General features: G+C 43.2%; 1 protein-coding gene across 1 annotated transcript; it reads right to left on the bottom strand.

Annotated features, from left to right (window-relative positions):
• Nucleotides 1-2965: 2965 nt before the first annotated feature.
• LOC123149576 (PX domain-containing protein EREL1) lies at nt 2966-8603 on the bottom strand. Its single transcript, XM_044569260.1, has 10 exons — nt 8263-8603; nt 7064-7192; nt 6509-6607; nt 6109-6201; nt 5917-6025; nt 5126-5799; nt 4769-4933; nt 4438-4680; nt 3995-4213; nt 2966-3586 (listed from the first exon to the last, which is right to left on the bottom strand). The coding sequence occupies exons 1-10, from the start codon at nt 8386-8388 to the stop codon at nt 3305-3307; spliced, it is 2139 nt and encodes a 712-aa protein (XP_044425195.1). The 5' UTR covers nt 8389-8603; the 3' UTR covers nt 2966-3304.
• Between the last annotated feature and the right edge of the window lie 6957 nt (nt 8604-15560).

Genomic DNA, 15560 nt, shown 5'->3' with positions numbered 1-15560 from the left:
GTTTATTTTCCTATGAAATGTGGAGGATAGGAAGAATTCTTCCATAGAAATAGGATTTCATTCCTACAAACCAAAGTTCACACCATAGGATTTTTTCCACTGAGTCTAGGCTAACGTTTATTTTCCTATGAAATGTGGAGGATAGGAAGAATTCCTCCATAGAAATAGGATTTCATTCCTACAAACCAAAGCTCACACCATAGGATTTTTTTCCACTGAGTCTAGGCTAATGTTTATTTTCCTATGAAATGTGGAGGATAGGAAGAATTCCTCCATAGAAATAGGATCTCATTCCTACAAACCAAAGTTCACACCATAGGATTTTTCCACTTAGTCTAGGCTAATGTTTATTTTCCTATGAAATGTGGAGGATAGGAAGAATTCCTCCATAGAAATAGGATTTTATTCCTACAAACTAAAGTTCACAACATAGGATTTTTTCCACTGAGTCTAGGCTAATGTTTATTTTCCTATGAAATGTGGAGGATAGGAAGAATTCCTCCATAGAAATAGGATTTCATTCCTACAAACCAAAGTTCACACCATAGGATTTTTCCACTGAGTCTAGGCTAATGTTTATTTTCCTATGAAATGTGGAGGATAGGAAGAATTCCTCCATAGAAATAGGATTTCATTCCTACAAACCAAAGTTCACACCATACGATTTTTTCCACTGAGTCTAGGCTAATGTTTATTTTCCTATGAAATATGGAGGATAGGAAGAATTCCTCCATAGAAATAGGATTTCATTCCTACAAACCAAAGTTCACACCATAGGATTTTTTTCACTGAGTCTACGCTAATTTTTATTTTCCTATGAAATGTGAAGGATAGGAAGAATTCCTCCATAGAAATAGGATTTCATTCCTACAAACCAAAGTTCACACCATAGGATTTTTTTCACTGAGTCTACGCTAATTTTTATTTTCCTATGAAATGTGAAGGATAGGAAGAATTCCTCCATAGAAATAGGATTTCATTCCTACAAACCAAAGTTCACACCATAGGATTTTTTTCCACTGAGTCTAGGCTAATGTTTATTTTCCTATGAAATGTGGAGGATAGGAAGAATTCCTCCATAGAAATAGGATTTCATTCCTACAAACTAAAGTTCACACCATACGATTTTTTCCAGTGAGTCTAGGCTAACGTTTATTTTCCTATGAAATGTGGAGGATAGGAAGAATTCCTCCATAGAAATAGGATTTCATTCCTACAAACCAAAGTTCACACCATAGGATTTTTTCCACTGAGTCTAGGCTAATGTTTATTTTCCTATGAAATGTGGAGGATAGGAAGAATTCCTCCATAGAAATAGGATTTCATTCCTACAAACCAAAGTTCACACCATAGGATTTTTTCCACTGAGTCTAGGCTAATGTTTATTTTCCTATGAAATGTGGAGGATAGGAAGAATTACTCCATAGAAATAGGATTTCATTCCTACAAACCAAAGTTCACACCATAGGATTTTTTCCACTGAGTCTAGGCTAATGTTTATTTTCCTATGAAATGTGGAGGATAGGAAGAATTCCTCCATAGAAATAGGATTTCATTCCTACAAACCAAAGTTCACACCATAGGATTTTTTTCACTGATTCTAGGCTAATGTTTATTTTCCTATGAAATGTGGAGGATAGGAAGAATTCCTTCATAGAAATAGGATTTCATTCCTACAAATCAAAGAGCTCTGAAGGAATTTTTTTCTATAGAAATCCTATCCTATGAAAATCCTACATAATTCCTCCAACCCAAAGGAGGCCTAGTGTTCGAAACGAAAGAAAATGATTCCTTCATTTTTCAATCACCGCCGCGACCAGAGATCACTTCCCATTATTATAAACAAACAAAAACAAAAAAAAACACGTGCACACACAGGAAGCAGCAGGATCGGGGGCCTCCTTTTCATTCGAAAGGGTTTAAAAACAAAAAAATTAAGACCAATGTAGCCCGATGCGGCCACCCGCGGGTCATGTCATCGGGCGCCACACTCGCGGGTGGTCGCATCCCTTCTTTCCAGCAACGGCCACCAGACGTCGTTGTCACATCGCGTGACGCTCCGATGCGGGAGGCAAAGCGGCCACGGGCCAGATCAGTGGTTCATGTATGAATTTGCAAGACATGCGGCCACTCGCAGTTCCTACATTTTTCATATTCTTGTTTTCTTTACTATCATGTGTTTGAACCGGGGAATGAAAGATTCTACTCCCTGCGTACAATAATATAAGATCATTTTTCAAGCTAGGTCAGCTTAAGAAACATTTTTTTTGGCTGAATAAGTCGTTTGGTTTGCTATCCCACCCAACATCGTCGTCACCCGCCAATCACCGCCGTCCACAGCCAATCCCACCACCCCGTGGTCGGCGTCGTAGCTGCACCGCCTCCTCTGCCGATGCCCCGACTGTCCCTCTGCCCCCCTCCTCACAGATACTCAACACGCCCGGACGTCTCGGTGCTCTAAAGGGATTTTTCTCCAAACGACTGAAGAATAGCAAACATGAATCATTAGGTTTCACAAAAGAAACATTTCATTTATCACGTGAATTTCAGGCACAAATGCGAATTTCATTAGGCTTCGTGCAAAAAAAACTTTAATTTCTCACATGAAGCAGAAAACATATTCACAACTGGTCACAAGTATCAAGATGCAGCGGAATGCAGGATGCTACATGAGTTTCAATTCTAGAATGACTTTCAAGAATTTCAAGAGCAAACGTGAAGTTCATTAGGTTTCATGCAAAACCATTTTGCTTCTAGCAGGAAACAGAAAAACATATTCATAACTGGTCACAGCAATTCAAGATGCAGCTTATCAACAGCTCGGCCGAATGCAGAATGCTCCATGAGAGAACACAATTCTTTCTCAGTTACAAAGTCAAAACAGCGCAAAACTCCATGGAAGAAGATTGGTCCGGAGCAAACTGCGCAGTGGAGTTCTCACCTCACCACCTCAAACATCTACACAGAGATAAAGCAATCATGTATACCAGCAGCTTTGCAATTACATATATAGAAGCATGGCACAAAATGGGGACTTGTTTATTTTCTCTCTATCATCATCACTCAGCACCGAAAAACCCTCCCCATATCCATCTAAATATATATATTATCCTCCCATGGATTTTCCACGTCAACAAGCAATAATACAACACCACGACAGTACCGCCTCCACGCCGAGACCAGAGGGGGCAGGACAGTGTGAGACTCCTCCTGCTGTTACTCTGGCAGTATACTCATCATATCAACTCTCGTCAGGCCGCATAACTAGGGGAGCTAATTCACAAGGATATATACACCGGTGTTTCTATCTGTCCAGCAGCCAGTTGAGGACCGTCTTTTTTGGGACGACTCCGTCGGCGTCTTCTTTCTCCAGTTTCACGGAGGTATTTACAGCGTTGCGGATCACGGAGTTGAGGTGCATCCTCAGCTGCGCGTTGTCGATGAGCAGGTCAGATAACATCTTTGTTGTCTCTTCATCGGTGAGGCTTGAGTCTTCGCTGCCCATGGTAATTGAGGATTTACCATCGGAATTTTCGCCATCATCGGAAGAGCCCCCCTGTTCGTCATCCAGTGCTAGATGCTGAGCCTACAGACATCAACGTAAAGCAAGGATTTTCCCCACATTTTAAATCAGTAGGAAAGATAGTAAGTACGTACATTAAGATATTGAGATTGATTGCGCATGTTCCAGACTGTACTAATTAGCAGACAGGTAACACATTCATGATCAAAACTTGGAACGAGGGAAGTCTAGCTACAGTACTTTCAAGTTAAAAGAAATGCTATTTCAATGACGGCTGCAGCTCCGAACCAAAAATGATCTGTAAGTAAAGTCTTTCTAATACAAAAGCAGGACTCCAATGGTCCAAGTTCTCAACTGGAACTCGAGCTCCAATTTACGACTTTGGCTTCTATACGACAAGCTAGAGCTGGAGTTTGACAAAGCAGGCCTTCATGTCAAATGAAAACAGCCTACCAGAAGAAGAAAATTTACCTGAGCAACAAGAAGGCGTATTCTATTGTCAGACGTCGCCAGAAGGTCTAGTGCATCAGGCAAAGATGATGGGTCAACAGGCAAGTTATCTTGTTCTTCTGCAAGAAATTTAGCACTACATTCTTGTAGACGCTCACGGAGCAGTCGGCATTCATGAAGCATTTTTTCACGGGATGACTTCACACGTGCTGACCGCTGCTTCTCTCTATTAATAATCCTCTGAACAAATGGAAAATAACTAAAAATTAGAGAGAGAGAAACACTGATCACATACAAGTAGGATACTGTTAAGGAAACATTGATGAGTTGGCATATAAATAATTGGTTTAAAGGTGTAAACAGGCATAACAGGGTTAATCTGGTGGCAGCAAGCCTCTACCGATGTTAAATATTGCTATTGTTGCAATTCTCAAAGGAGGAATGGATTATAATTTTACGAGTACCTCTAGTTCAGTCTTCTCCTCAACATACTGATTCAGCACTTTCTTCATCTCTCTTTGAGAATTCCTAAGGGACTTGACTTCTTTAACAAGAACCTTCATATCTGTTTTAGACTTTGCCTCAACTTCTCCAAGCTGCCGTTGCAAACTCTCAACTTCTTTTCGTTTCGTTTCAAGTTCTTCGGCTAACTCTTCTCTATTACCACTGGCGGTTGCTTTCTCTGACTCCACACGAGTTTTCTCATCCTGTAAGTAAATAGAGGAAGATAATCAGAATCCTCATAATATGATGAATTAAGAAATGCTAAGGCACAGGAACAGTGAAAAAACTGACTTGTTCCGCCTTCAGGTTTGACTCCATCTCAGAGTACTTCCTGCGAAGCTCATCCATATCCCATTGCATCTGGGTAATCCTCTCTCTTTCAGCTAAGATAGCTTGATGTAATGTGTCTCTGCCTTTTTGCTTTGTAGCTTCCAACTCACCCTCCAAGTCTTTTACCTGCATCAGAAGTCATCAGTGGAAGGAAAGTACCTAGAAGCCACATAATAACTATACGAGGCCCAAGAAAGTCCACTGAATGCCAATGAAAAACGCATAAAAGCAACAAAAGACACTTGGCCTAATCCTGTAATACCAAGAGCCTGATTTACACTAAAGCATATAAGTTAAATATCAGATAAAAAGTGATACCTTTGTGGAAAGATAATCTTTGACTGCTACTTCCTGATTTAGGCGTGCTATGAGATCCTCCATATCAGTTTTTGCTGTCCCGATTCTTCTTTGCATGGTTACCAAAAGTCTACTCAACTTCTGTCTTTGATCAGTTGGAAGGATGACTTGGGCATCCATATCATACAAAAACTGCATATCTACACCAGCAAGACTTTCTGTTTGACTATGTCCATCCACACCACTTGGGACATCCACAGGACCATCCCATGGGGAACTACTAGCCCCTGGAGTTGACAATTCACTTCCTCTTAAAGAACTCAAATCACTGCCTAAACTTTCAGAAGAATCCTTCCGAGCATGACCAGGGTTAGAATCACAATCCTCTTCAGAAACTACTCCCTTGGAAGACTCTACTGAACCATTCCTTCCATCATGTTCCGAAAAGACAAGACCCTGTTTCCTGCTTTTTGACACACTACCAGCATGCTGATCAGACTGACCTGATATAGATTCTCCCAGCACACCGTTACCAGTTACTCCTGTCAGACTGATGCTACGAACAAGTACCGGGTTTATTTGACTGGACTCAGAGAGAGCACCTGAACCAGGATCATCAGAATGACGAGAAGAGTCTGTACTGCTTTTTACTGAAGTACCTGCTTCGGGGGGACGCTGATTCCAATCTTGGAAATCTGAATTCAGTAAAATGGAAGAATTCAATTGTCGATTATGATATTCAGCACGCACAATCAAGACATGGATCAATGCATACACAGAAAAAAAACTTCAATATGGACCAATGCACATACATGAGCGTGCGGCGGCTTCAAGTTCAAGAAAAGCAGCAACATGAGCACTTCTTGATAAGTCAATATCAGAAAGTAGCTTTTGCATCCACTCCTCCAAAGTATTCCTTCTCTGCAACCAAAACATTTTTAGAACCACAAGTTCAAAAGGCAAAGCACAACAGAATGTAGCAATTAACAATGGGTACAGCTAACCTCTTCTAGAAGCAACCTGCTTGAATTTATTCTTAAGAAGGCATGTTTCGGTGGAGCAGGGGGGATGTCTTTTCTGGGAAAAGCACGCTTAAGCTGAAATATGGGAGAATTGTAGCATGATGAGTGATGATATAAACAAAATCTTGCATTATAGCATTACAAAGCACATAGTCATCCTTTCTTCTATCAGGAACACATCAAATATGGAAATATGCCATACAATTGTTATACTCAAGAAATATGCATGCACTTGAAAGCAAATGACACTGCACCAACTATCTGAATGCACATTGTGTGGGTGAGAAGCGAGAGTACACTCATAAAATCACAAAATGCACTCCACGGCTTTAACATGTAAGACATGTGAAACAATAACATAGCAACAGTTGTATTAACTTACATCAGAGCACAACTTTAGAAAGTCACTAAACCTTCGAAGAACTCCATGGCTAGAGCTAACGCCTTCTGGTGATTGTATACCAACATGTATCCTGTAAAACTGTCCTTTATGGGCATTAAAGAAAGGTCATGGAAAAACAGGAACATTTAGATGAAGCAAGACCACAAGCAAATTTGTGTCCTAAGCCTATGAGGCCAAAAAATAGAACAATGTGACATGCAAGATATCATCTACAACTTGGAATTCTTAAATTTAAGTCCATGTCTCCATGATATACTAAATTTTATTAATACATGCACATGATATGAACTTAGATAGCCCTTAAGTAAAACTTCGATATAGGCTTGATAAATGCCAAACCATTTTTGTCTTTTTATTGATCTGTCGAAATTTTATCACTTGTATTTCCAACTAGCTCATTTTGTTATAGCACGAAGTTTTAATACTGGTGACGTGTCAATTACTATCTGCAGACATGTAACAAAATTGATTGACTAAACTCCTGGACCGACATAAGTGAGAAAAACAAGAGGGTAAAAGATAAACGATACTCACAACTATAGATTTCAAGAAGTTGTCAGAGGCTACACCGGCTTCGGGTGTTTGAGCAATCCAAGAAGGTATAGTCACACAGTAACTCCAGCCTGTTTGAGGGTTATGTGGCCATACGGTGTTCCTTCCCTCCTGCGTGCAGGCAATAAATATGAGCTTGTAAGAAGACTCAGATAATGTACAGAGCATTCTGTTGGTAACACCCTCATCTTTGCGACGGAACCTGTTCTAAAAAATAATTCACTCTTCATGCAACTTCCTAATTGCGTACGCACTACTAAATTTTGCTAATTAAACAAAATATCCGCTTGGTTGTGCATAGCAGTTAATTTCTTTCCTTTTTGGGTGGGAACAAATTCAATGCATGGGATTAGGCAAAAAAAATATGCAGCAACCATACTGCATGGTGCGTTACTGCAGAGGATCGCAACCCCTAGTAATAAGGGTCAGGGATTCTCAGTGTATTAACCAAGGTGTTTTTGAGTACAAAGGCGTTATTCAGTTGGTTGTGTAAGACCATTTCTGGCGAATGCACGGTAAGGATGTCTGTCGCTCAAACAGGGGTACAGGCATGATCAGCACACAACATAGGCAGGCCTAAGAGGTCAATTCAATAGCACGCTCGGAATAATAAAAGAAGGACCAAACCTACATCTACCATGAGATGAATTAACCTAGTTATGCACTCAAATGCAACTATCAGACATAGGCTCGGCAGGCGAAGCTACAGCCCACTCAGGCCGATAAAATTCATAAGCCCAACAGGCTGGTAAAATTCGTAAACCCAACTTGTTGATATTCAGAAGTCTGGACCCTAGCCTGGGGCAAGCTCCAAATCACTAGTCACTGAATCAGTAACCGCAGGCAACTTGGCAACACTTAATTCGCAAAATCCCAATGCAGATAGATCCTATCCCCAACATTAAATACATCGGCGGACTTAACTAGCTGCTGCCGCGGACCGCACATACGCAACGAAATCGAGCTGAAACCCTGCTCGCCGCCCGCTCGGGCGATCGGGTGGAGAGCAACGAAAGTAGAAGCAATCCAGCAGCGGAATCGAACAAATCTGACGCTCGCGGCGCAGGATCAGAAGCACCCGGCGCCACCGGGCCGGCCGGCGCGGCGTCGGCCCACGGACGGATCAGAGCGCGGGCGGGATCGAGGCGGGAGGGGGGAGGGGGATCGCGGGAGCTGCTTACCCATCGCTTGGGGGGCGGGCTCCAGTCCATGCCGAGCGGCAGCGGCGAGGTGCCGTCGTGGCGGTGCTTCGGGGGGCGGCCGCGGGGCGTCCTCCTCGCGGCCGCGGACGACGACGACGACGCCATCGCCGGGCCCGCTGCCTCCCCTCCTCCGGGGCGGGGCGGGGCGGGGCGGCGGGATCGAGCTGGGGGCGGGGTGGGGCGGAGTCCTCCGCGCCGACGGTCCCGGGAGGGAGAGATTGGAGCTGGGGCGGGGGCGGGGGCGGAGGCGGAGGCGGCGGTGGCGAATCTAACTGTCAACGCCACCCTCCCAGACCCAGCAGCTTCTTCGCCGTGGCGTTGGTGGGAGTGGGGGGGATGGGCCGGCCGGGCGTGGGCGTGCCGTGCGGTGCGGCTCAGCCTGGGTTTCTCAGCCCAGCCACGCGGCTTGGACAGGGAGGCGATGAGGAGGTGGGACAGGGTTGTCAGACACGCCACGCCAAAGAAAAAAGGAGGTAACTTTCTTTTTTCCTTTTTCCTTTTTCCAGAAGAGCCGAAATCAAACACCAGTACACAACCCTAGAAGAAAAGGAAAATACAGTCCACTCCTCGGGAGTCCTTCATCCTCCCTACCCCGCACATGTCGATTGCGCGTGCGTCGGCGTTGCCGGCGCTGGAGTTATGTGCCCTTGCCGGAACGGAGAAAGCGATATCCACGGATCGGGGAAGAAGAGAACCCCAACTCCAACCGGTATATACATCTCGTGTTGCACTTATGTAAGGCCAAGCGGCGGTGATGCTGTTTGGCGCGCTCTGGATGCGGACCTCGGTGAGGAGGTGGCTGGTCCTACTTCCCTTCGGACGTTTGATGATCTTTTCATGTTGATTTTTTTTGTTTCACGTGTTGGATTAAGTTGTAATCACTGTCTTGTGGACTAGCGGGTAGCTGACGGTTCATTGGACAGGCAATCTTCAATTCCAACAAATACTTGCTTAATTTTCATCGTTAATTGTTGCAATGCTTGAACATGATCTCCTGCCCAAAATTTTATGTTATCTTGTCAATAAAGTCCCGAAACATCTTTTTAAGTCCAACTTATGTTTATGTTGTAAAACCATAATTGTGAATGAGGCCATGTCCAATGTCCCTCAAGCCTGTGAACATAAGGAAACCACGGGCGGGGGAGGGGCATGTAGATTGTGTGAAATCCCGAACTATAATTGATATGGTCTACACTGTAATGAATACGAAGGCCAAAAAGGGCATGCATCGCAATCAGGACGCAGATGTGCGGGCTAGATACCAGGCCCGATGTCACTGGGGGCAAAATGCATTTTCACACTTCATACTCTATTGAGCATCTAGAATTAATTTAAATATAAGTCACAGAATGGGTCAACTAGAGGTAGTTTCCATGTTCGGTTGAAATATGCATTGCCACTTAATAGTGGGTCATAAAAATGCGGTCATAACTCCACTTTTGTTTGACCGCAAACTTAAGTATCACGAGCTTTCTTGTTCCACCGTGTAAAATATAGTTGTAGAAATTGTTTGTGTCATCTATGGTTTGAATAATGTACTAGATGGACGTTGATCTATGACACCGCATTTGCTAGCAGTAAGTTGCCTGAATTTGTAACTCGTGTCAGTTTATTTCTAGATGGCGCGACCCTGAGGCAGAGATGGGGGCTTGCCACGAGCCGCGGCAAGGTGCAGAGCCGACGACGAGTCGAGCCTAGAACGAGCCGAAGTCGTAGACGACGGGACCGGTCATGACATCTCAGGTGGGGGCTTGATAGGTGCAGGTAGGGCTTTTTTTTAACTACTGGTTGGATTATACAACGACCTTGCCAGGGGCAAGGATGAGGCGATGAGTGGTAGCAATACGCGCCAATTGCAACCATAGGAGAAGCATGGACGCGAATGGTCGGAAGAGAAAGAAGGGATGTCGAAGATGAAGGGAAGGAAGAAGGGAGCCAGGAGCAAGAGGAGGAGCGGGAGAAAAAAATTGGCTGGCATCATAGACAACTTACAGATAGCCACTCCCCTATGACACATATGTTATTGTATAGGCCAGGTTTGTTAGTTCACTTAACTGATGAGTTTTATCTTAAGAGCTTATTTGCAAACATGAATGTAGGAAAAGCACATGGCTATGAGGGGTAGGCCGGTAGGGGAGCTTGCATCGAAAGAATCAGGCTGACTGCGGACTCTTGGAAGAAGGAAAAAAGTATACATAACCCCCTAAAGTATCACCTTTCGGCTACATCACCCCCTCACCTCTAAAACTGACATCTTAATCCTCTGAAGTTTTTAAACCATACAAAACACCCCCTCGGCCTGTTTTAAGTAGTTTCTGTGGGCGGTATTGTCTATGTGGCATGCATTGGGATAGTCAAAGACCAGACAATAGCTACGTTGGTCTGAGGTAGACCCCACGACCGCCTACACAGATCATATCTTGATCTTGCAGTCCGGCCATGTCGACGCCTACCTCCCCCCCCATCGCGTTCTCCCTTCACTCCCTCCTCTTCGTCGAAGGCCGCCATGGTCGCGACACATGTCATCGTGGAGTCATACGCGGTACGCCTCACCAGCCAAGGGCTGGCATCGAGAGTCCTTATTGGTAGAGGAGAGTGTTGGGGAACGTAGTAATTTCAAAAAAATTCCTACGCACACGCAAGATCATGGTGATGCATAGCAACGAGAGGGGAGAGTGTGATCTACGTACCCTTGTAGATCGAAAACGGAAGCGTTTACTTGATGTAGTCGTACGTCTCCATGGCCCGACCGATCAAGCACCGAAACTACGGCACCTCCGAGTTCTAGCACACGTTCAGCTCGATGACGATCCCCGGACTCCGATCCAGCAAAGTGTCGGGGAAGAGTTCCGTCAGCACGACGGCGTGGTGACGGTCTTGATGTACTACCGTCGCAGGGCTTCGCCTAAGCACCACTACAATATTATCGAGGACTATGGTGGCAGGGGGCGCCGCACACGGCTAAAAATATGATCCCGTGGATCAACTTGTGTTCCTCTGGGGTGCCCCTGCCTCCGTATATAAAGGTTCAAGGGGAAGGCCGGCCGACCAGGAGGAGTCCTACTCCCCCAATCCTAGTTGGAATAGGATTCACGAGGTGGAAAAGAGAGAGAGAGAAAGGAGGGGGGCGCCGGCCCCCTCTCTCCTTGTCCTATTCGGACTAGGGGGGAGGGGCACGCGGCCCAGCCCTGGCCGCCTCTCCTCTTCTTCCACTAAGGCCCACTAAGGCCCATATAGCTCCCGGGGGGTTCCGGTAACCTCCCGGTACTCCGGTAAAATCCCGATTTCACCCGAAACACTTCCGATATCCAAACATAGGCTTCCAATATATCAATCTTTATGTCTCGACCATTTCAAGACTCCTCGTCATGTCCGTGATCACATCCGGGGCTCCGAACAACCTTGGGTACATCAAAACGTATAAACTCATAATATAACTGTCATCGAAACCTTAAGCGTGCGGACCCTACGGGTTCGAGAACAATGTAGACATGACCGAGACATGTCTCCGGTCAATAACCAATAGCGGGACCTGGATGCCCATATTGGCTCCAAGATATTCTATGAAGATCTTTATCGGTCAGACCGCATAACAACATATGTTGTTCCCTTTGTCATCGGTATGTTACTTGCCCGAGATTCGATCGTCGGTATCTCAATACCTAGTTCAATCTCGTTACCGGCAAGTCTCTTTACTCGTTCCGTAATACATCAACTCGCAACTAACTCATTAGTTGCAATGCTTGCAAGGCTTATGTGATGTGCATTACCGAGAGGGCCCTGAGATACCTCTCCGACAATCGGAGTGACAAATCCTAATCTCGAAATACGCCAACCCAACATGTACCTTTGGAGACACCTGTAGAGCACCTTTATAATCACCCAGTTACGTTGTGACGTTTGGTAGCACACAAAGTGTTCCTCCGGCACACGGGAGTTACATAATCTCATAGTCATAGGAACATGTATAAGTCATGAAGAAAGCAATAGCAACATACTAAACGATTGGGTGCTAAGCTAATGGAATGGGTCATGTCAATCAGATCATTCAACTAATGATGTGATCCCATTAATCAAATGACAACTCTTTGTCCATGGTTAGGAAACATAACCATCTTTGATTAACGAGCTAGTCAAGTAGAGGCAAACTAGTGACACTCTGTTTGTCTATGTATTCACACATGTATTATGTTTTCGGTTAATACAATTCTAGCATGAATAATAAACATTTATCATGAAATAAGGAAATAAATAATAACTTTATTATTGCCTCTAGGGCATATTTCCTTCAGTCTCCCACTTGCACTAGAGTCAATAATCTAGTTCACATCGCTATGTGATTAACACCAATAGTTCACATCTTTATGTGATTGGTTCACATCTCCATGTGACTAACACCCAAAGGGTTTACTAGATTCAATAATCTAGTTCACATCACTATGTGATTAACACCCAAAGAGTGATCATGTTTTGCTTGTGAGAGAAATTTAGTCAATGGGCCTGCCAAATTCAGATCCGTATGTATTTTGCAAAATTCTATGTCTACAATGCTCTGCATGGAGCTACTCTAGCTAATTGCTCCCACTTTCAATATGTATCCAGATTGAGACTTAGAATCATCTGGATCAGTGTCAAAAACTTGCATCGACGTAACCCTTTACGACGAACCTTTTTTGTCACGTCCATAATCGAGAAACATATCCTTATTTCACTAAGGATAATTCTGACCGCTGTCCAGTGATCTACTCCTAGATCACTATTGTACTCCCTTGCCAAATCAGTGCAGGGTATACAATAGATCTGGTACACAGCATGCCATACTTTATAGAACCTATGGCCAAAGCATAGGGAATGACTTTCATTCTCTTTCTATCTTCTACCGTGGTCGGGCTTTGAGTCTTACTCAACTTCACACCTTGTAATACAGGCAAGAACTCTTTCTTTGACTGCTCCATTTTGAACTACTTCAAAATCTTGTCAAGGTATGTACTCATTGAAAAAACTTATCAAGCGTCTTGATCTATCTCTATATATCTTGAAGCTCAATATGTAAGCAGCTTCACCGAAGTCTTTCTTTGAAAAACTCCTTTCAAACACTCCTTTATGCTTTACAAAATAATTCTACATTATTTCCGATCAACAATATGTCATTCACATATACTTATCAGAAATGTTGTAGTGCTCCCACTCACTTTCTTGTAAATACAGGCTTCACCGCAAGTCTGTATAAAACTATATGCTTTGATCAACTCATCAAAGCGTATATTCCAACTCCGAGATGATTGCACCAGTCCACAGATGGATCGCTGGAGCTTGCACATTTTGTTAGCACCTTTCGGATTGACAAAACCTTCTGGTTGCATCATATACAACTCTTCTTTAATAAATCCATTAAGGAATGCAGTTTTGTTTATCCATTTTCCAGATTTCATAAAATGCGGCAATTACTAACATGATTCAGACAGACTCAAGCATAGATACGAGTGAGAAACTCTCATCGTAGTCATCACCTTGAACTTGTCGAAAACCTTTTGCGACAATTCTAGCTTTGTAGATAGTAACACTACTATCAGCGTTCGTCTTCCTCTTAAAGATCCATTTATTCTCAATTGCTTGCCGATCATCGGGCAAGTCAACCAAAATCCAAACTTTATTCTCATACATGGATCATATCTCAGATTTCATGGCCTCAAACCATTTCGTGGAATCTGGGCTCATCATCGCTTGCTCATAGTTCGCAAGTTCGTCATGGTCTAGTAACATGACTTCCAGAACAGGATTACCGTACCACTCTGGTGCGGATCTCACTCAGGTTTACCTACGAGATTCGGTAGTAACTTGATCTGAAGTTACATGATCATCATCATTAGCTTCCTCACTAATTGGTGTAGTAGTCACAAGAACAGTTTTTGTGATGAACTACTTTCCAATAAGGGAGAAGGTACAATTACCTTATCAAGTTTTCTACTTTCCTCCCACTCACTTCTTTCGAGAGAAACTCCTTCTCTAGAAAGGATCCATTCTTAGCAACGAATGTCTTGCCTTCGGATCTGTGATAGAAGGTGTACCCAACAGTTTCCTTTGGGTATCCTATGAAGACATATTTCTCCGATTTGGTTTTGAGCTTATCAGGATGAAACCTTTTCATATAAGCATCACAATCCCAAACTTTAAGAAACGACAACTTTGGTTTCTTGCCAAACCATAGTTCAGATTGTGTCGTCTCAACGGACTTAGATGGTGCCCTTTTAAATGTGAATGCAGCTGTCTTTAATGCATAACCCCAAAATTCGGTAAGAAACATCATAGATTGCACTATATCCAATAAAGTACGGTTATGACGTTCGGACACACCATTACACTCTGGTGTTCCAGGTGGCGTGAGTAGTGAAACTATTTCACATTGTTTTTAACTGAAGGCCAAACTCGTAACTCAAATATTTTACTTCTGCGATCATATCGTAGAAACTTTTATTTTTGTTACGATGATTCTCCACATCACTCTGAAATTCTTTGAACTTTTCAAATATTTCAGACTTGTGTTTCATCAAGTAGATATACTCATATCTGCTCAAATCATCCGTGAAGATCAGAAAATAATGATACCTGCCACGAGCCTCAATATTCATCGGACCACATACATCAGTATGTATGATTTCCAACAAATCTGTTGCTCGCTCCATTGTTCTGGAGAATGGAGTCTTAGTCATCTTGCCCATGAGGCATGGTTCGCAAGCATCAACTGATTCATAATCAAGTGATTCCAAAAGTCTATCAATATGGAGTTTCTTCATGCGCTTTACACCGATATGACCTAAACGACAGTGCCACAAATAAGTTGCACTATCATTATTAAATTTGCATCTTTTGGTTTCAATATTATGATTATGTGTATCACTACGATCGAGATCCAACAAACTATTTTCATTGGGTGTGTAACCATATAAGGCTTTATTCATGTAAACAGAACAACAATTTATTCTCTTACTTAAATGAATAACCGTGTTACAATAAACATGATCAAATCATATTCATGCTCAACGCAAACACCAAATAACATTTATTTGGGTTCAACACTAATCCCGAAAGTATAGGGAGTGTGCGATGATGATCATATCAATCTTGGAACCACTTCCAACACACATCGTCACTTCACCCTTAACTAGTCTCTGTTCATTCTGCAACTCCCATTTCGAGTTACTACTCTTAGCAACTGAACTAGTATCAAATACTGAGGGGTTGCTATAAACACTAGTAAAGTACACATCAATAACATG

Source organism: Triticum aestivum, chromosome 7A, assembly GCF_018294505.1.
Source record: "Triticum aestivum cultivar Chinese Spring chromosome 7A, IWGSC CS RefSeq v2.1, whole genome shotgun sequence".
In the NCBI taxonomy this organism is placed as follows: Eukaryota; Viridiplantae; Streptophyta; class Magnoliopsida; order Poales; family Poaceae; genus Triticum; species Triticum aestivum.
Note: the sequence above shows the minus strand (reverse complement) of the source record. Positions and strands in the feature narration are given on the sequence as shown.